Genomic DNA, 21,799 nt, shown 5'->3' with positions numbered 1-21,799 from the left:
TTATGTCCTCCTGAGTAACCTTGATTGATGACAGTAGATATAGTTATAAGATTATTGTTGACTAATTGGCTTTAATTATGAGAATTTGTAGAATATCTTGCTTGTTTTGTTTACTACTTAAACTGAAAACATATAGAAATAGACTGAATGTGTAATTTCCCCATCCCTTTCTCCTGGAGGTTCACTGGCTGTCTTTCTAGATATTGTACTTAAAATCATGATTACACATGAAAGGTATTATGTGTTTAAAAAAAAACCTTGAGTATTAAAATTACATTTGAGAGATTTAAGAGCTGCTTCAAAATACACATACAGTATTAATATGCATCCTGATTCATGTTTAATTTTTCATTACACAGTTTCAGGATCAACAGTTTCTCAATTCACTTTTTCATGTAGGTGTGTGTCACTGCATATGTCACATACATTAATCAAATCTGCCAGAATCATTTAACTTTGTGACTGTTTAAGTCATGAGATTTATTTACCAAAGTTGTGAGTAGTCCTGGTAGTTGTATAAAGAATTCCAAACAGTTACGGGAAGTTGTTTTTTCAAGCATTGTTTGTTTTTTTCCCCATATATTCTTCTGACAGTGAGTTTGCAGATGTCTTGCAGAGACAAAATGTTTTGTGATAATCTTATGAGAAAGTCTTTTTGTATTTGAAATTCTTGGAGCAGAAGTCCAGTGGGTAGATCTCCTTGATTATTGGTTAGCTTCAGTGGGTATGAGAGGTTTAACAACTTATTTAACAGTGATGTACATCTTAGATTTGACCTGTGTTGAAGAAACAGAAAAAGGGGAGATTGCCCTTGTCTTGTTAAAATGTTAACATCTGCATGGTAATCTACGAGGAGATCAACTATTTCTTTTCTGCCTCCCAAGCAGGCATCATGAATAGCTGCTCTTCCTTCACAATCTTGAGTATTTACTTTGGCTCCATTCATTAACAGTAAATTGATGCAATCTATATCGGCAGCTAAAACTGTGCCTGCTTTAGATGATGCAGTGCACACTGCAAGCTGAAGAGCAGTTTTTCCATAAGTTGGAAGAGTACAATTAATGTTTGCTCCACAGGTGATTAAAGTTTCTGTTACCTCCTTGTTCAAATGCTCTGCAGCAGTGTGAAGCGCTGTTTGGCCAAACTCATCTCTGTCATCTATGTTGGCACCATTCTCAATTAGAATAGATATAGCTCGAGAGGCTCCAGAGTATAGGGCTAAATGTAAGGAGCTGTGTCTGTAGTTACTATCCATTTCAGGATCTGTTTGAACTCCCTTCTCACACAAGATGCGAAGACATTCTTCTGCATTATGCTGTGTAATTCCCAGGTTTCTCTGAAATCTGGTCAAAATGCCTGTTCCAGTTAGATAAATATTTGGCCAGTGTAGTAGGAGGAGGTGAAGTGCTGTGTAACCTCTGTTATCTCTAAAATATACAAATTTAATAAGTTAATTCTTTTAACTTCTTCAGTAAACATCAAGTGGCTTACATAAAGATATCAAAGTAAAATATTTTAAACAGCGAAAAATAGTTTAGACTAGCATTGCTAAACTAGTAGGACATGACCTAGCAGTGGGTTCCACGCCATCAGTTGAGAGAACAGCAAAATCTATGGGTCACTAAAACCCAGTAGCTGGGGTTGGTGAGAGGCAGAACAATGCCCTACTTACCCCTAATTTGTTGTTGTGGCTGATGCCTCCGCCCCCTCCAGACCGGCAGCCAGTCACAGAGCTGCTCCTCCGCTTCTCTCTTCCCTGCCTTAATTATGCTCAACTCTGGAGCTTGGGAAGGGAGGAGACTTCCTAGGAGCTTTGCTACCCCAGAGCTGAGCAAAATGCAGGCACAAAGAAGAGTATGTGGGGAGGCAGGCAGAAACTCCTACCATACTCATGACCTAAATTCCACAATCCTTTGTGGTCAAAAGACTGTGGGATGGGATGATTCTTCGGCCGCTTTTGTGGGTGGCAGATCAAAAAAGGTTGGGAACCACTGTTTTACATTATTTATTATTTGGGACTAGCCTATTTTTGTCCAGTCCTTTGTCTTTCCCGCTTTGTTTTCAGTTTGAGATGTATCTTTTCTCCTTCATTTATTTGTAGCCACAGTAGCTGGCAGTATAGTGAGCATATTCACATTTTCTACCCTAATTTGTGTACTGTGTGTCCATATTATCCTGTGTCCCTTCAGTTATGTATTTCTGCATATGTTAAGTGAACTAATAATAAAAAAACTCCACGTTCAAAATTATGACCTCCAGAGATCTTGCCACATAGTGCACATCAACACCTGTAGAAAATGTAAGATCTTAATCACTGAGGGAGCCCTAAAGTTATATTCCACTTCAATATGCAATTGTGCATATTCTTGATGGAGTGCAACGTGAGTGACTACAAATGCCCTACCTTAGTTTTGGGTCAGCACCAGATTCTAGCAAACAACGCAAACTCTTTTCTCTTCTGTGTTTGGCAGCTAAGTGAATTGGAAGAATAGACTGATCCTGTATGGAACCAAAATACGTATTTGTTAATGTACTTCTGAGTTTTGTAATCTACAGTCTGACTTTTCTTGAAGGTGAATTAGTTTATCTAGTACAATTTGTGACAAACATGTTAGCTGGATAAGGTTAGGTTTAGCCAATCTTCCTTAGTCCCTTGATAAATGAGAGCAGATGGAGGCATTTGCCTGAATAATATTGGCATACTTGCTGTCTACATCACAGATTGCAGAATTTGGTCCACTAAAGCAGCAAACCAATAGCAGAATATGTTCTGCAGAATTTAGTTGCAAATAAAACTTAAGAACCTTGTATTTAAAAAAAAAAAAAAAAAATCTGATTTATCTGCCTATTGAACATTTGAATTTTAATATTAATTTAATTGAAAGAGCGTAGTCAAGTGTGTCCATAATTATAGTAGTTAAGCATTAAATAGTAGAAATTTGATTATTTTTCTGTAGTTGGGCTTTTAAGATTTCTAACCATTCAGTGTTTGAAAAAAATAAAATCAAGAAATTTGGGTCACCTAGTGTGTGTGTGTGAGATATAAAGCTATGCATGTGCATCTGTCTGATTCTAGTGAGCATACTTTGCAGATGGGGTAAACATACCGTCCTGAAACGGTCAAAGACCGACTGCCTTCCTGGGATTTCAGTCAAGCTGGTTCCGTGAGCTGTATGTGCGTTTTTGCTTCCTACAGATTTTGGAGTATATTGACTTACATCTTACGCTTCTGCTTTTCTTATTATAAAGCAATAACTGTAACAACATTGTAATTAAAGAAGACTAGGAAGAAATATCCCGTGTCTGTCCATTTCTTCCCGAATAAGGATTTTAGCTAGTCACCTTTCTTGTTCTTAATAGTAGTTGTCTTCACCCCAATTCTTTCTGACAGTCTTGTGGTTTTCTTGGTAGTGTACACTATATCTTACTGATACAGACTGAAATAACAGCATTTGTGTGTTCCTAGGAAGGCAGAGAAACCATCACCCAACAATGTTCCCTGTGTTTGCTTCTGACTTCTTGCTTTCTTTCAAGCTCCCCAATATGCTTGGGACAACCTTCCAATCAATATTGGCCAAAACCTCCTTGGCAACACTAAGCCCTGGTCTACACTGGGGGGGGAGGAGGGGGCATCGATCTAAGTTACGCAACTTCAGCTACGTGAATAACGTAGCTGAAGTCAACGTACTTAGATCGACTTACCGTGGTGTCTTCACCACGGTGAGTCGACTGCTGCCGCTCCCCCATCGACTCTGCCTGCGCCTCTTGTGGTGCTGGAGTACAGGAGTCCACGGGAGCAGGCTCAGGGGTCGACTAGACTAGAAGCGATAAATCGATCCCCGCTGGATCGATCACTGCCTGCCAATCTGGCGGGTAATGTAGACATACCCTTAGAAAGCCACTTAGATTGATGCATACCATTTGAAATGCCCCCACCATGCTTTGTACTAATTCTATTTACTGTATTCACTTGTATCCTCAGATAGTAAGTTTTCCGTGGGCAGAATTTGTTACTTATTTGGCATGATGGTAAATTGCTACATAAATAATACCCTATTTTTAATATGAATGGTAAAGTTCATACATTTCTTATGGGTGGTACAGTTAATGAGATCCAGGCTGACTATAGTAGTGCATTTGTGCAATGTTCCTGTACGTATCTGGTATGTTCTGACATCCCTTCCTAATGAAGACAGTCCATGGAAAATGGTTAACTTCTGTTTAATTGGAATTTATTGTAAAAATGCATAAAACACTGTCTTGGGAGTGTCCCCTCAGGCCTTAACTACAGGCCACACCCACTCCAGGTCTCCATCACTACCACCGTATTTTATTGTATTTTATATTGACAGTGAGTCACCAGCTCCATTTGCTTCTAGGGAAGGGTACAGTAGCAGCAGCTAGTCCTGCCTGCTTCTGCCTTCCTTCAGGCTCCCAACTCTTCCTCCTATACGTCCTTCCTGTGTGCTTATATAGGCCTAACTGCTGGGATTACTTCCACCCTGTTAGCCCCTTGGCTGTACCCCTACTCAGTTAATTAGCCACTGCCAAGTGCCGGTCTTTCAATTAGGGCTCAATTAATATAAATGACAGAGAGAACTCCTGAGTCAGCACCTCCTGTTACAAACACACTGCGCTAACTGGGAATCCTCTCTACAAACAGTTCATAATTAGAGGGAAAATTACACAGTTAAGCAATTTCCTTTTCATGATGCCCATATCTTTTTGGAGAGAAGATGCGTTACTGCACAGGGATACACACTAATCTAATGACAGTATGTACAGGCTTAAATGATTACTCAGGATAGAGCTTTGGCTAGGTAAACTAGCCAAATGAAATTTAATATGGATAAATGTAAAGTAATGCACATTGGAAAAAATAACCCCAACCATACATACAATATGATGGGGGGCTAATTTAGCTACAACTAATCAGGAAAGAGATCTTGGAGTCATCGTGGATAGTTCTCTGAAGACGTCCACGCAGTGTGCAGCGGCAGTCAAAAAAGCAAACAGGATGTTAGGAATCATTAAAAAAGGGATAGAGAATAAGACGGAGAATATTTTATTGTCCTTATATAAATCCATGGTACGCCCACATCTTGAATACTGCGTACAGATGTGGTCTCCTCATCTCAAAAAAGATACTGGCATTAGAAAAGCTTCAGAGAAGGGCAACTAAAATGATTAGGGGTTTGGAACGGGTCCCATATGAGGAGAGATTAAAGAGGCTAGGACTTTTCAGCTTGGAAAAGAGGAGACTAAGGGGGGATATAATAGAGATATATAAAATCATGAGTGGTGTGGAGAAAGTGAATAAGGAAAAGTTATTTACTTGTTCCCATAATATAAGAACTACGGGCCACCAAATGAAATTAATGGGCAGCAGGTTTAAAACAAATAAAAGGAAGTTCTTCACACAGCGCACAGTCAACCTGTGGAACTCCTTGCCTGAGGAGGTTGTGAAGGCTAGGACTATAACAGGGTTTAAAAGAGAACTAGATAACCTCCATGAATTTAAGTCCATTAATGGCTATTAGCTAGGATGGGTAAGGAATGGTGTCCCTAGCCTCTGTCAGAGTGGAGATGGATGGCAGGAGAGAGATCACTTGATCATTACCTGTTAGGTTCACTCCCTCTGGGACACCTGGCATTGGCCACTGTTGGCAGACAGCATACTGGGCTGGATGGACTTTTGGTCTGACCCAGTATGGCCATTCTTATGTTCTTATGTTAAATGATGAAAAGGAAGGGGACAGGATTAGTAAGCCTAGAAACACTGGAGCTCTACTGATGGTTATCACTAATTCCATACTATATTACACCCATATTTTTAACCCATTCATCTTACTCTTGGAAGCTTAAGAGGTTTTTTTCACTGTTCAACATATGTATGGTTACCATGTATGTGGTTTTTGACACCCTAGTCCAGTCTCCCCCATCTTTATCTGGCTTTTCATGTGGGAAATTTGTACCACAGCTTCCTTGCTGTTGGGAGTGATATCTCTAATTTATGTTTTGGGCTGGTCATGTGCTGGTCAGGCAAACTGGGAGGTTTGCTAGTGAAATGAACCACTTGGCATTGTGGGTGCAGCCAGAAAGTTGAGAGAAAGGCAGAGCTCCCTGACCCTTTCTCCTAGCAGCTGAGATTGAGAGTTTTTTTGTGTAGATGTTCTTGTCTATTGTTTGGTTTTAAATTAAAACTCATACTTAACAATATTTTAATCAGTAGGATTGCAGAATACAAATTAATTAAAGAAAAAGGGGAGGGAAGGAAAGGAGAGTATTTATTGGCTGATTTTCTTCTAATATCACAGTCCTAGTACTCAATTGGCTGCTTATACTGCAGCAGCAGGGAGGAAAAAAAGAGGGCCAGAATACAGCATGTCCCAGAGAGCTGGTCTGTGAATTCTGCAACACTTACAACAGAATTACTTAACGATGGAGTGAGTGGCAGCTTTAACTCTGAATGTCACTTCTGTTAGTTTAGATGAACACTATCAAGTAGCCCTTGAGTTTGACAGGCACCAAAACTTAACATATCTTAGAAATACCATTTTTAATACATTTCTTGATTCTGAAAAATATGACACAAACCAGTTACAATGATAAAATTCCCATTTGTAAGTGGGATCTCTACCAGTAAACCTAGGATGTTTTGTTTTTATGATCAGTCAACTTTTTAGAAGGTATAGTATTGAATTTCACAGATGTCTTGTAGCTAGTTTGACCATACAATTGAATCAAATCACTGGGTCATAGTAAACTACTTTCTGGGATTGTGGAGCTTGTGGGATTTATTCTGCCTCATATCTTTGTGAATGTCAGGTAGCTTTATTGTTTTGGCCAGGAATTTTTTAAAAGAGGAGCCTAATTTCAGACACTCATAAATCCATATATTAAGTCCCAAAATAAATAGTCTTGGTTATCAAGAGCTGAACACCCAGTAAGATCTAACCAGTCAAATATAGATTTAAAAGCCCCCATTTTTTAATATTAACCTTTTGATGTTTTTAATGAATTAGTTGAGGATTTTTTTTTGTGAATTTTAAATAGCAACTTTACTCTGTGGATTTAAAAATAATGATAATTTAGGTCAAATGGTTACCTGGATTGACAGTGTTCTTCTGCATGCAGAGTTATCCCAAACAATCAGTGGTTCATTGACAGGTTGGAGTGCTAGTAAAGCTTTAATGTTGGTGCTGTCATCTTTCATTATTGCTTCATACAGTTTTGCCTGAAGTGGCTTAAATCCCTTCCGCCTACAGGAAGAAAGGGAGTAAGTGAAAGGATCAGACTCAGTTGTGGGTGTGCTGGCTCCCTTGGTTATGTTACCCATGGTAAAATAAATTTAGTTTGTAGTGCGAATACACGGCCCAAAGGAAAGGCAGAATTTTGGACTCTGCCATGGGAACTGTATCACTCTTTGTGATGTTGCAAGATGTCTGGTTCTAGAACAGATTTGAAGTCTGGTTTTAAAGTTACAACTGTCAGTAGAATACTAACTGATATTTGTCTGGCATCCCGCTTCATATGTTTGTCAGATGTAATTATTGTGATGTATTTCTAAGTATAAAACATTCCCTCAGTGCTTGTGTAACATTTTAGAGTTGCTATAAAATAATCAAGATATTAAATATGGACAGTGCATTAAATCATTCAGGGTTCCACCTCCCAACCAGGGCAGGATTATTCTGTACAGTTCATTTACCAAGCAATAGGGTTTTTACTTCCCTTTTGAGGAATTGTATTGCATCCTAATACATTTCACTGTGGAGATGATTTTTTGGTATGCAGCCTAAATGTTCTATTTAATTTCATACCATACTCTTTTTAACACTCTAAATAATTCTCCTTTCTTGGTTTACAGTTTGCAGGTATTTTTAATTTTTTTTTTTAGCATTTTCTATCTTAATGGTCATATAGCCAAATTTAAAGTTAACATATTACGATATTTTAATCTTTCTTCATACATCGATGCTTTCTGCCTCCTAAATCCCTTGTGCTCTTTGCTAAACTCTTCCCAATTTATCAGTGTATTTCTGATAATGAGTTACCCAGAATTTAATGTACTATTTGAGATGTGGTCACTAGAGCCATTTGGAGAAGAGGGACTGTATTTTATGCTTCAGTATACAGAGTCCAAGTTTTTGTTTTGTTTGTTGCCATTAGACATTAAATGATCTAAATTTGCTGTGCACTATCATGCTAGGTCTCTCTTGTCATTACTGTTTCTCAGGTTTCCCCCTCCTGCTGAAGATCAGTTTAACATTATTTCCCCCCAAGTCTATAAGCTTGTATTTTTTCCCATGTTAATTCTTGTTTTGTTACTGTTTCCCCATGTTTCTTTTCTCTCTAGAGCCTCTGGTGTTGCATGTCTGCCTCCACTGGTGTTTGCATCATCTTCTGATATAACACTTGTGAATTTCATTTTTGCTCTCTTTTACTAGGTCATTAATGCAGATGTTAAATAATTATTGGTAATTGTAAATAAATATTATAGGTGTTGTTTGGTTTTATCCTCCTGAAGACTACAAGGAATATTACAATTTGTGAAACTTAAATAGAGAAATGTTACTTCAGAACTTTTAAAAAAAATTCTGTTTTTTTTTTAATGTAAGAGAGTGATGCAGTTTATTTTTGTAGCCCAGAAATGTCTTTCTATATGGATCAGACCACCATGTGAAAATAGGAGATTTTGGACTGGCTTGCAGAGATATTATACAAGAAAACCCAAACCACTGGTTAAAGACAGAGAAGATAAATGGTAATTGAAAAAACACATTAGTTTTCAATTAAAAATTAGCAATTTATTATTGAAAAGATTAATGTTTAAATCATTATCAGTTTTTATAAATGAAATTGGAGACACTGAAGCAATTTAAATTCAGTTTCTTTTTTGTAGGCCTAAAACATACTTCAGGAGTTGGTACTTGTCTGTATGCTTCACCAGAACAGTTGCAAGGATCTCACTATGATTTCAAGGTAGTGACAATTGTTTTTTCCTATAGAGTTTTAAAAATACTTTCGTGCAAAGTACTATCTGCCCAGTATTTGTTATTCTGATGTACTTTCTTTAGGTTAAGATAGTGATTATCTTTGTCTTTGCTCCTCAAATACATCTTTTTCAAGAAATCATATGGCTTTGAGTCTTTTCAAAGCTTAATTTTAAGAGCAACATTTCTCTAAAAAGAAAAGGTTAAAAATGAATGAGACTTGGGGGGAGGGATAGCTCAGTGGTTTGAGCATTGGCCTGCTAAACCCAGGGTTGTGAGTTCAATCCATGAGGGGGCCATTTAGGGATCTGGGGCAAAAATCTGTTTGGGGATTGCTCCTGCTTTGAGCAGGGGGTTGGACTAGATGACCTCCTGAGGTCCCTTCCAACCCTGATATTCTATGATTAAATGTAATGAAACAAATTTATATTTGTTTTTAAAATAAATGCTTGTTACAGTTAGTAGGAACAAAACTCTAAGCCTCCTGCTGGGCAGTTACACTATAGCTAGTAAAGTTTCCTCACTACTGGCTATGGCATAGGTTTCAGTTCTGCCTTTTTCTTGTGCACCTCCTGTGATGAGCAGGGCTGGCTCCAGGCACCACCTAACAAGCAGGTGCCTGGGGCGGCCAATGAAGAGGGGGGTGGCACGTCCGGCCGTTCGGCGGCAGGGCCGTCACTTCCTCTCGGACCGAAGGACCTGCCGCCGAATTGCTGCCATAGAATGAAGCGGCGGTAGAGCTGCCGCCGCTTGCGATCGCTTTTTTTTTTTTTTTCCTGCTTGGGGCGGCAAAAACGCTAGAGCCGTCCCTGGTGATGAGGTAGTTCATGTGTCTGCTAAAACTTTCTTTAGCAAAGTGCCAAACAGTGTTAGCCTTTAGGATGCAGTGTTCAACACCTGATATTGTTTCCTAGAAACTGTGTACAACATTGAAAATTTTATTTTGAAAATAAATGTAACTAGACCTCTTTACTTTTTTCCCCTCTTCCAGTCAGACATGTACAGTGTGGGTGTAATTCTTCTAGAACTTTTTCAACCATTTGGAACAGAAATGGAAAGAACCAAAATTTTGACAAGTTTAAGAAATGGCCATGTTCCTAGTTCTTTTAGCAGCAAATGGCCAGTACAAACCAAGTATGTTAAGTTGCTAACCAGTGAGGTGTCATCACAGAGACCAACTGCTGCTCAGCTTCTTGAAAGTGAACTGTTTCATAATACAGAAAATGTAAGTTATTACTTTAACAGCCTCCATTTTAGTACAGCATAAAGAAAACATACAGCTGAAAAAAATGCATTTATGCAAGAGGAACATAAAAAATTGCATTGTGCTGACAGAGCTGTGTTCTCCCTCTGCCTGTTTGCATGCCCTCATTGCTATTTTTACAACTTAGAACAAATGTAGTGCTTTTCTGATTACTGTGCTTAGGACCACTGCATGGGCTGTTGCACCAGTGTTTCTAATCTTGGGTGGTTGAGAAATATTGGTCTCGAAATATAGATAACTTATTTTCATTGTTGCGTCAGTTTTATCTGCTTCTCTGAAGACATAATTTTGCAGGATTCTCACTCTTGTGCTTCTACCACAAAACCTACCAGGGGTTCCCTTACCACTTTAGAATTTTGATCTTCTGAGTCACCTATATGCTGGTTCAAGGGCTGTGCTCTAACCTCAGAAGCACCAGAACATTTCAGTCATCTCCCTTTAAAACAGTGGTCCCCAAACTGTGGGATGTATTCCCCCCCCTTTCCCCAGGGGCATGCAGAGGTTGGGAGGGCATGTGGCAGGGCCGAGGCTAGCCCCCACAGGGGTGGGGAGGGAGCGCCACTCACCCCTGCCCTAGTTCCACCCCCCTGCCCAGCTCCACCCTCATTCCCTCTCCACCCCCAAACCAGCTCTGCCTCTAGCTCCAGCTCCTCCCCCATCCAGTTCAGCCAACTGTCAGGGGTGCTGGAACAATTTGTAGTGAGAGTGCTGAGAGCCATTAAACCAAACTGTAAACCCTGTATATAATGGAAACCACTTCAAGCTGGGGGTGCAGCACCTATGCCAACTGTGCAGTAATGGAGGGGGAATGTGGACAGATTCCATTACAGGGAGCAGGTGGCACGTGACAGGAAAAGTTTGGGCACCACTGCAAAACATAAGCCACTTGGGGCTGGTCTACACTAGGCGGGTGTCGATGTAAGATACGTTGACTTCAGCTACGCTATTCCCGTAGCTGAAGTTGCGTATCTTATTTCTACTTACCTCGGGTCCTCATGGCAGCGGAAACGACAGCCGCGGCTCCCCCGATGACTCCGCTACTACTGCTCGCCCTGGTGGAGTTCCAGAGTCGACGGGAGCGCGTTCGGGGATCGATATATCGCATCTAGACGAGACGCGATATATTGATCCTCGATAGATCGATTACTACCCACCGATTCAGCGGGTAGTCTGGATGTACCCTTGGTACTGTAGCAGAAGGAAAAGTCCACCCCCTAGTGCTGCAGCTACCAACTGTTTGCTACTGCCATCCCTATCATCAGTGAAACTTGCATTTCTTCTGGCTGTAGAGTAAGTTAACTTTTCAAGGGGGGGAACATTTAGTTGGCTTGGTGTATTAGCTAGTGGCAAGCAAATTTAAGAGGGATCCTTACAATACATGACTTTTCTTAAACTGACTTTCGCTTTCAGGTTATTTGTAGTCTACAGCAGAAGGTGATGCAGCAAGAGGAAGAAATTGAAAAACTTAAGGAGAAAATAAAATTGCTTTCAAGAGAAAAAGAGGATAGAGAAGATAAGCACAAGAGGCTTGGTTCTCCAGTTTAAGTAAAGCATCAGTCAGACTGTATATACATGAGTAGCTCAATATAACCTATACAATTATGTAAAGTTTCTTTTATAAATATTTCAAAACACCTTTCCTGTGTCTGTACTTTAATGGTATTTGTCTTTCAGGCATAATTTAGTTATGCTCTCTCTCTCTCTCATATTTCACTTATTACTATAAGGTCACTTCTGGTGATGTAGTACCCTTAAAATTTACATCTTATGAAGAAGCATGACATGGAATTAAGTACATTTGTCTGTCTTATTGGTAGATAGAATTCTCAACATGAGACACTCCAAAATTAGCTTGCTAGAATGCATCACTGGTTGTAGGGCTGCCTGGGCACTACAGCCTGGTGTAAGGGGTCACAGCCCTGTTCAGGCTTGGCCTAGCCAAGCCTCCATCATGATGCAGGGAGCTAACTGGGCCTAATTTTGAGTGGCACTGTGACCCTATGTGCCAGGTCATAATTGCCACTCACATGAATTTGGTCACACTGGCACAAAGCTGAGCCATGCTGGGACCCTGGAAGAGTAAGTCATTGGTAAGGCTGCAAGTCTGTCATGGATGACAGGACTTTCCCTGACTTCTGCAGCAAGGGTTTAGGGTGGGAGGTTCCCCAACTCCCACTGGCATGGCCCACAGCTCCTAGGCAGAGAGGCCACATGCTGTCCTCACCTGCAGGCCCTGTCCCCACAGCTCCCATTGGCTGTGGTTTCTGGCCAATGGGAGCTGTGCAGCCAGGGCTTGTGGTAGGAGCTGCAGGGGCTTGTAGATTTGGGTAGAGAGCCCATCAGCCCCACCAGCAGGGGTCCCAGGCCACCTCCAGTACCCATGGCACCCCTGGACCACTCCCTGAGCTCCCACAGCCCCCTGCCCAAGTTTTAGTTAGGGGAATATAGTAAAGGTCATGGAGAGGTCACAGGCTGTGAATTTTTGTTTACTGCCTGTGACCTGTCCATGACTTTTACTAAAAATACTTGTGACTAAAATATAGCCTTAGTCATCGGCATTCTCCCTTAAGTAGCAGCTCCCCAATGTACCCTATCTGTGCCCCTGCTGTACCCCTCCCCCTAATTGGGTCACTACCCATTCTATCCCCCAGCCTCCCCCACTCCTTTATCCCCTGCCCCCAGTAGGCAGCGTGTGTCTGGAGCTGTTTTTTTAGTAGTGTCTGATCACACACTTCTCCCAGGTTGCCAGTGCAGGGGAGTGCCTAATGTTTACATCTAGCATTTTAGCCCTAAGCCTCTTCCTGAATCCTTGTGCGGGATAGCTGGGGGTCAAAACATGCCCTCAACACTTACAACCACTGGTCTAACATACAGCTGTGGCACCACAAGCTATTATGGGTTTATTTTAATCTCATACAAATAAGATTACAAGCAAAAGGCAACTGTAATGTCTTTATTGGTATAAGATTTTACAATTGATGTTAAAAGACTTCAGTCCACAATCTTATTAAAATACATTTTAGAAGAGACTTTCACAACCACCACAACAGTCATGAGGTGGAATAAAACTACAGAATCCCCCGTGGAAGAGTGCATATTCATTTTAATAGTTTAAGGGCACTGTTGAAAGGTGCCAAATTCTCACAAGACTTCATCCATTTCTGTACGTTGGCTGGAACGGCATTAGAGCTACTTGTCTGCTGAAGTGCACACCACGCCACAATGTCTGCTACAGTGAGTTCGTTTCCCCCCAGCCAGGGTGTCTTGCCAAGGGTGGTGTTCATGGAGCGTAAGACTGCTGCTTTTTCTTTATTGCTACCTTCCTTCAGCTGGAAGATGGCTGTATCCACCCAACTGTCTATCAGAGTTGAAGTGACTGCATTATGCTTCTGGCCAAATAAGGAGAACAAAAATCTAGCAATATTTCCTTCTCCTTCAATGGGACACATGGTTTGAATGCTGAACTTCATCTGGGGCTTGGGAACTGAAATTAAGACAAAATTAAGAACACTTGGCACCACAAACGTTTACATTACATATAGGGAAAAGGGTTGATTAGTAGTAGAGGCAGGGCTGCTAATGCTGCCTATTAAAGTTTTCCCTAGAAGAGCCTGTTTTCAGTTACTTATAACTTGCCCTGTTGGGTTGAAGTTTTCCATGCTAGGTGTCTGCATCGGTCTCAAGGGTTGTTTTTTTTAAACATTTCAGCTGTTTCCAAGAATGAGTCTAGGAAAAAATACTTTTTGGTTCTGTTAAGTTCAGCCTAACTTTTGAGTGAGACGTTCTAGCACTACCTCCTTCCCCCACTGCCCAATACTATGGAGCAGGGCCCTGAAGTTTGGGAAAGAGGAGGGCTTTTGCTGTGATAAATCCAAATTTGGCCAAGTTCTAAGCCTTTGAAAAGTCAGTTTCCACATGCTCATTGGGGACTTAGATTTTAACAGCTACATTCCTTGAAGATTCTGTCCTCAGTGGGCATGCTGCAGTTTGAGGCTGAGCAGAACTTTCCCTGCAGTGAATTCTAGACTATGCTAGGTCGAGGAACCTGCCTAGGGCAGGTACCTAACACTCTCTCATGCTCTCCATGATTCATTGGGCCTAGGCAATGGGGAGGTGACAGTTGGTTGATTCCAATGAAGAGTGCCAATGGCTGGGAAAGGGGTAGAGGAGCCTTTGCCCACTAGACTACACTCCACAGAGCCTGGAATGAAACCCAGCATGCTTGAGTATCACCAAATATCAGTGAAACTCACAGGCGAAGTGTCCCATCCCACCGCACTCTCAGCTGGTACACAGAGGATAACTACTCCATAAACTCCAGGGGCAGAGGTCTGTGGGGCAGATGTAAATATTCCAGTTCTACTGATGAATAATGCATGGATTGAAGATGATGCTCTCCAACAGAATTTGTTTTCAGGAGTTACTTGTGTATACCTTTCTTGCTTTTTGAATACTGCAACCTAAATTCAGCCCCCTTGTACATATATATTATGATAGTCTTTAATTATATGATCACACTTTTCCCCCCACAGGATTCCTGCTTCATTCAGTACTCAATGAACAGCTATTCAATATTGTTTTCTAATTGCTCAATGCATGGCCCCATGCCTGCCTTACTGCATACTATTCAAGACCTGCTCTTAAAAACAGAATGACTAATTTCCTTATGAGCTTTTCCATGTTGCTTACTACTATATTATTGGAGTTCCTTCCCAAATAATGAATTTTCTTAACAACCCTGTGACCCAGGGTGTATTTTACAGATGGAGAAACTAAAGACAAGAAATTAAGATCAAAAGTATCTACTAATTTCAGGTGCCCAATTTGAGATGCCTAGGACCTGAGTTCCCGGGGTACTCCACATTCAACTGCCATAACTATGAGACTGTCCTTTCTCTTCCTGCAATCCCAACTCATTCACTACACACCTTCCTACTTCTGCAACAAATGAGGCAGGGGTCCTACCGACAAGTCTCTACTACACACCCCTCATTCATCCCCACAGCAGGTCCTGTGAAAAAGTAGTATGTGATTATGAATTAAAGACCATCAAATGCATACACACAAGGGGGCCAAATTAAGATTGAAAATTAAGGCTACCTATGCAAAGTTCCTAACTTTTAAGGGCTTGACTTTGCAATTTTAATAACGTTCTTTTAATGTAGTTTCTGTGCAGTATGAAATAAATTTAGGAATGTCTGTCATTGTTTCACTAGCTCCCTAACTGGATAGTGCTACTATAGTAGTAGGGTTTTCCCCTTATTCATATTTAGAGAATCATCAAATGAGAATGCAGTTCACTACAGAAAAGACTTTCAGACTAACAAGAAAATGATATTAAATTAGTTTAATAACTTTTTATATAAAATTGATAGGGATATGAACTGAAAGGGAGATAGTGCGACCTCAGCCTGGCTAAAATGGAAGTTCGTGGTAGAAAAGGACAAACAGGAGTAGGCTTTTATGCCTCATTTACTGAAGGTATAAAATAATGTCACTAATAAGGCTTGCCGTCTTTGGCTCCTCTTGGATTAAATTTCTTCTGGATTCCCAGGCATTGGTAAACCCCATACAACTGGGCTCTGGGAGGGAGTTTGGGTGCGGGAGGAGGTGAGGGGTCAGGCTCTGCGAGGGAGTTTAGCAGGGCTGCTGAAACAATTTGCATAGTGGGGGTGCTGAGAGCCATTGAACCAAACTGTAAGCCCTGTATATAATGGAAACTACTTCAAGCTGGGGGTGCTACAGCACTACTAGTTCCAGCACCTATGGAGTTTGGGTGTGGGAGGGGGTGTGGGGTCAGGCTTTGGGAGGGAGTTTGGTTGGGGGAGGGGGTGTGGGATCAGGCTTTGGGAGGGAGTTTGGTTGCGGGCTCTATTGGGGTGCAGGAGGTGGTCAGGGGATCAGCGCTTACCTCGGGCGGTTCCCGAAAGCGACCGGCACATCCCTCTAGCAGCGGCTCCTAGGCAAGGGGGTCAGTGGGTCTCCGTGCACCACTGCCTGCAAGCTCTGCCCCTACAGCTCCCATTGGCCGCAGTTCCCGGTCAGTGGGAGCTGCGGAGTCGGCACTCAGGGTGGGGACAGCGCGCAGAGAGCCCCTGCCCTCCCCCAACCCTAGGGGCACAGGGAGGATGCCGGCCGCTTCCAGGAGTGGCGCAGAGCCAGGGCAGGTAGGGAAACTACTTAGCCCCGCTGCCGTGCCAGACTGTTAGCACCCAAAATCTCCCGGTTTGGCTGAAGTAGCCTTCAGAAGATAGAGCATGATTCCAGGAGACTGCCCGCAAAACCAGGAGGGTTGGCACCCCCCCATTTCTTGCCTAGCTGAGGAAGAGCATGCTCGTGGAAGCTCCTTCCAGAGCAGATGAGGGATACACCTCAACAAGACACATTTGAGCGTACACAAACTGCTGTCAAAAGGACACTAAGAAAAAAAGCTCTGATTTTTCTTTTTTAGTAACCTTAGGAATCACTTGTAGCAACAGTAGGTACAAAATTCAAATGGAACTGTGATTTTTCAAATTGAATGACCCTTTAAATGCTGTGTTCATCTAAAGCAAATGCCTGAAATTAGAACTATTTAACCATTTGAAAGCCAATACTCCCCTTCTGTAAGTTAGATGCCATTCTTACCATTCTTCCAAATGAGAGTGAAGCCCAACTGATACTCGTGACGTGATTGTTTCCTAGTCTGCTCACCGAAGCATTTCAAGAGGTTTTCTGGCACACATTTCACTGATGAGTGTGTATGAACAGCTGATAAAATCTTATAACGCTCACACAGCAGACTGTGCAGTACTAGCAGTGACAATGGAGGTTGAAAAGGGTTTGCATTGATCACAATATCTTTCAGAGCACCATAATCCTGCATCAAAAGTAAATAATATTTAGCAGACATTAATGTGTAACAACTCATTGCACTGCAGAGACATTCAATAAGTACAATTTGGTGTTGAACAAGAAATTTATCAGGCCATATAGTTGTATATCCTAAACCTTATAGCATTCCATTTATTTTTAACATTTACAATGTCTGCTCAAGCAACTTCCTTACCAAGCAGTAATATTTCTAAGATAAAAAACACAGTGCTCATTATGAGTCAAAACCTGGTTCTAGCTGAAGTCCAAGGTAAAGAGTCCATTAACTTCAGCAGAATTAAGATTTAGTGCCATGGCCATAATTTCAAGATCAACTAGTCCATCTTAGAGTTCTGTGATCTGGAGGTTTCAAATAACCCAAACTGAACAGATTTTATTTTAAAGAGCAGTAGTAGGTCTTTTGTACGTATCAGTTTTGAATATCCCAAATTTTACTCAGCCTGCAGTTTTTTACCCTTCTTATTCAAATTTGGATGCAAAGCAAATTAACTACTGATCACAGAGACCTCTGCACAAAAGGTAATTCATTCACTGGAAACATGTATATTGATAATATACTAGTCTGGACTTGCCTTCCCAAGCATTGAATCTAAGTCTGCTGCGTTTGCAGTCAAAGGAGCATATTCATCAGCTTGAATTATATTAGTTACATCAAAGTCAGCATCTGGTGTTTGTATCATCTTTGAGAGCCCATCGACAGCAGTTTTAAGTTCATACAAGCGTTTTAAGATCTCTTCTTGGCGGGATTCAAGTGCTAGAAGTGATGCGTCAACCTCTTCCTAGAGGGAAAGAATTAGATTACATTTATTTTCACTCATACCCAATACATCAATACAATTATTGTATATCATTGAATGAACTGTGCATAAAACTCTATAGGAATTTATTTGACACTAGTCACATCACACCTTTCATTTTAACACACTATGAAAATTTTTAAAAAATATCCTAAAGGAAATTCTTAAGCTTATTAGTAACCCATGTCACTTCCACTGACTTTACGTGAACAGATGACTGCAAAATGATGGATTGTAAATATGCCCCTTATTTAAATGGTTTACTGAAATCCTATTGGTTAAAATATCTTAAGTCGTTTATTAAACAATTTTTGATCCACATGTTACAGCTCCATCTACAGAACAGTGATTCTAAGACCTAATCATGGGATAAAAGGGAAGGTCCTTTCATGGATTGAGAACTGGTTAAAAGACCGGGAACAAAGGGTAGGAATTAATGGTAAATTCTCAGAATGGAGAGGGGTAACTAGTGGTGTTCCCCAAGGGACCAATCCTATTCAACTTATTTATAAATGATCTGGAGAAACAGTGAGGTGGCAAAGTTTGCAGATGATACTAAACTGCTCAAGATAGTTGAAACAGGGGTAAACAGTGAGGTGGCAAAGTTTGCAGATGATACTAAACTGCTCAAGATAGTTAAGACCAAAGCAGACTGTGATGAACTTCAAAAAGATCTCACAAAACTAAGTGATTGGGCAACAAAATGGCAAATGAAATTTAATGTGGATAAATGTAAAGTAATGCACACTGGAAAAAATAACCCCAACTATACATACAATATGATGGGGGCTAATTTAGCTACAACAAGTCAGGAAAAAGATCTTGGAGTCATCGTGGATAGTTCTCTGAAGATGTCCGCGCAGTGTGCAGAGGCGGTCAAAAAAGCAAACAGGATGTTAGGGATCATTAAAAAGGGGATAGAGAATAAGACGGAGAATATATTATTGCCCTTATATAAATCGATGGTACGCCCACATCTCGAATACTGCATACAGATGTGGTCTTCTCATCTCAAAAAAGATATACTGGCACTAGAAAAGGTTCAGAAAAGGGCAACTAAAATGATTAGGGGTTTGGAACGGGTCCCATATGAGGAGAGATTAAAGAGGCTAGGACTCTTCAGCTTGGAAAAGAGGAGACTAAGGGGGGATATGATAGAGGTATATAAAATCATGAGTGATGTGGAGAAAGTGGATAAGGAAAAGTTATTTACTTATTTCCATAATACAAGAACTAGGGGCCACCAAATGAAATTAATGGGCAGCAGGTTTAAAACAAATAAAAGGAAGTTCTTCACACAGCGCACAGTCAACCTGTGGAACTCCTTGCCTGAGGAGGTTGTGAAGGCTAGGACTATAACAGCGTTTAAAAGAGAACTGGATAAATTCATGGTGGTTAAGTCCATTAATGGCTATTAGCCAGGATGGGTAAGGAATGGTGTCCCTAGCCTCTGTTTGTCAGAGGATGGAGATGGATGGCAGGAGAGAGATCACTTGATCATTGCCTGTTGGTCCACTCCCTCTGGGGCACCTGGCATTGGCCACTGTCGGTAGACAGGATACTGGGCTAGATGGACCTTTGGTCTGACCCGGTACGGCCGTTCTTATGTTATGTTCTTAATCAAAACCAGATAAAAACTGCAAATCTACATACATAAGAATACAAAATTAAACCTTGAAGAGTTTAAGGACTTCACGAATATAGAAGCCTAAAGAACCAAGAATGACTTGCCAGCCACTTACTTCAACCAGTGACTTTCATAGTGATGAAAGTCATGCTGATGTTGCAATATCAAAAAGCTTTAAATAAAAGTGAATTCTAGAGCTCAAACATAAGGCTTGGAGTCCGATCTGGTTCTTCCCAGAACTGTTATACAAACCCGAGCAAAGTATTTTACCCATCTGTGGTAGTTGGATAATACCTATCTTTGTGAAGTACTTTGGAGATCCTTAAAAAAAGTGGCAGTAAAAGTTTTAGTTATTACCAGGCAAGACATACAAGATTGTTTCATGCTAATTTTTAATCGAGATTACTGATTTAAAAAAAAGCCAAATGGCAACAGGCAACCTATACAATGCATAATGAAAGTACTTTGGTGCTAAAGGCAAACACCTAATGTATAGCCTTGTGCGTTATCTTAGGTGTGGCCCTTGATTCTTCAAAGTATGAGGAAAGAAAAAGCTTCTATTTAGTACTAACAGTGAGGTTTCACCAAGAACAGTATGAAATACATTGTATGGGCTGGTCCGCATACCCTTGCACCAAAACACCTACACTGATTTTAATTCACACCTGGTGATATTTTAGTGCATGTGGGTACCAAACCGAACAATTAGATCTGATTTTCACAAAAATAGCAATTTCAAGTATGTGTAGTAATATTTCATTTCTGTAGAGGACATGTAAACAGAGCGGGTGTGGTACAGTAAATAGACTAATAATTCGCCAACTTTTTCTGCTCTGCAGAACACTGAAATATTCCCTCATGAACTATCTGCTTCTTCGCGCACACACCACCCATGACTTCCCAGGTTTGGCTATCAAAATATTTAATCTACAGACCACTACATTTATTTTACACTGTCCCATTTTTGCTATGCCACAGATTTTTGTATTGACAATTTTAACTGCTTTGTAGATGTCAGGGAAACTGAAGGGTCAGGAAACTGGAAAGGAAGAGTTGGAACTTTTGGCACCTGGGTATGCAAACTGGTTTGAGACTGTGGGTAAAGAATGTAAAATTGATGTCTGCTAACATAATCAGCAAATAGCTGACAATGCTGACATTTGTACTGCCATATTTAGGTTTTGAGTAGATAACCCATTAAGATGCATAGGGAATTAACATTTCTCAGTCATATTGTTGCAGTCAGGACAACAATGCTATCACCTTACACTTGATTCACATTCTATGGTTACCTTCACAGCCATCAAGGCAAGACACAACATCTTAATCTCAAAAAATAAAACAGACTCTGGCACAGCCTTCTACAAAGAGAGATGGAGTCCAGGGCATGCCGAAGGCTTTGCCTAGGACTCTATAGCCTCAAGAAAGACGTTTTACCTTCTTGTCTCAGTTTCCCCACTCGTGAAACAGAGATGCTAAGGGACTAGTACGATCCGCAGAGGGCTTTGAGCGTACAGGTCCCACAACATTCAGCGTTCACACAGTCAGACCCCATGCGACTATGGGCAGGCAAACTTCACTGCCGACAACGGAGGCTCAGCGTTATCAAGAGCACGCAGCCGGGTAGGCCGGGACAGAGCTCCACCAGACGGGGGTTTCCCGGAAGTGGCCACACAAAGCAACGGTTGGCTTCCCCCGGTGCAGGAATTGAGGAGACCCCTCCCCCCGGGCTTGGGGGTTCCGCGAGCTGCCTGACTTCTCACCCGCCCCCCCTTTTGGGGTGAATATCCGGGGCCGGGCTCCTCGGCTACGCGGGGACGGAGCCATGTCCCTCCCGGCGGGGAAGAGTCCACAGGGCCCAGCTCCAGGGGCCGCGTGGACCCTTCCCGCGAGGAAGCGGGCTGGCCCAGAAGCCCAACCCCCACCGCTCCCAGCCGAGCCCCCCAAACAGGCCTCCGTTCCGCCCGCGTGCGGCGGCCGCGCTCCTCAGGAGCCCACCTCCCGCTCCGCTCCTACCTGGTGCGGTGGCGCGGCGGCCGCCGGGCCGCGGTGCAGGTTCTGCAGCCGGTACATGCAGGTGGGGAGCTGCTCGGCCCGCACCGCGCCGGGCGCCCCGTGAAAGGACCTCACCTTGTACATGGGCATCGCGCCACAGCAGCCCCGCACCTACGGCTAACCCCGGCTGACTGAGTCAATCACACTGCGCTGCCACCGCAGCAGGCACCAGCCCAGAAACTGCCCC

General features: G+C 41.8%; 3 protein-coding genes across 6 annotated transcripts in view; 1 reads left to right on the top strand and 2 right to left on the bottom strand.

Moving 5' to 3' along the window:
• Positions 1–12,036, top strand: part of EIF2AK1 (eukaryotic translation initiation factor 2 alpha kinase 1) — a 36,387-nt gene extending 24,351 nt beyond the window's left edge. For both annotated transcript variants that reach the window (XM_026650718.2, XM_026650717.2), the window contains exons 12-15: positions 8,647–8,767; positions 8,906–8,985; positions 9,988–10,221; positions 11,671–12,036. In XM_026650718.2, coding sequence (XP_026506503.1) covers positions 8,647–8,767; positions 8,906–8,985; positions 9,988–10,221; positions 11,671–11,805 — 570 coding nt within the window. In that variant the 3' untranslated portion in view covers positions 11,806–12,036. The remainder of the gene's footprint in view (positions 1–8,646; positions 8,768–8,905; positions 8,986–9,987; positions 10,222–11,670) is intronic.
• Positions 383–8,601, bottom strand: ANKRD61 (ankyrin repeat domain 61). Its single transcript, XM_024208448.3, has 3 exons — positions 7,109–8,601; positions 2,405–2,499; positions 383–1,427 (listed from the first exon to the last, which is right to left on the bottom strand). Exons 1-3 carry the CDS (start codon positions 7,337–7,339, stop codon positions 485–487), a joined length of 1,269 nt encoding a protein of 422 aa, XP_024064216.2. The 5' UTR covers positions 7,340–8,601; the 3' UTR covers positions 383–484.
• Positions 12,037–13,195: 1,159 nt separating the features above from the next.
• Positions 13,196–21,778, bottom strand: AIMP2 (aminoacyl tRNA synthetase complex interacting multifunctional protein 2). 3 transcript variants are annotated; one of them, XM_024208445.3, is made up of 4 exons: positions 21,688–21,778; positions 17,706–17,912; positions 16,888–17,119; positions 13,196–13,744 (listed from the first exon to the last, which is right to left on the bottom strand). In XM_024208445.3, exons 1-4 carry the CDS (start codon positions 21,700–21,702, stop codon positions 13,359–13,361), a joined length of 840 nt encoding a protein of 279 aa, XP_024064213.2. In that variant the 5' UTR covers positions 21,703–21,778; the 3' UTR covers positions 13,196–13,358. The 3 variants fall into 3 exon arrangements, with proteins under 3 accessions (XP_024064213.2, XP_024064212.2, XP_024064214.1); XM_024208444.3 differs by having other exon boundaries at positions 21,574–21,772; XM_024208446.3 differs by lacking the exon at positions 21,688–21,778 and adding an exon at positions 19,828–21,489.
• Positions 21,779–21,799: the final 21 nt, after the last annotated feature.

This window comes from Terrapene carolina, unplaced genomic scaffold (genome assembly GCF_002925995.2).
Source record: "Terrapene carolina triunguis isolate 2854851 unplaced genomic scaffold, T_m_triunguis-2.0 Scaffold93, whole genome shotgun sequence".
NCBI lineage: Eukaryota > Metazoa > Chordata > Testudines > Emydidae > Terrapene > Terrapene triunguis.
The sequence above is the reverse complement of the archived record's forward strand: the minus strand, read 5'-3'. Positions and strand labels throughout refer to the sequence as shown.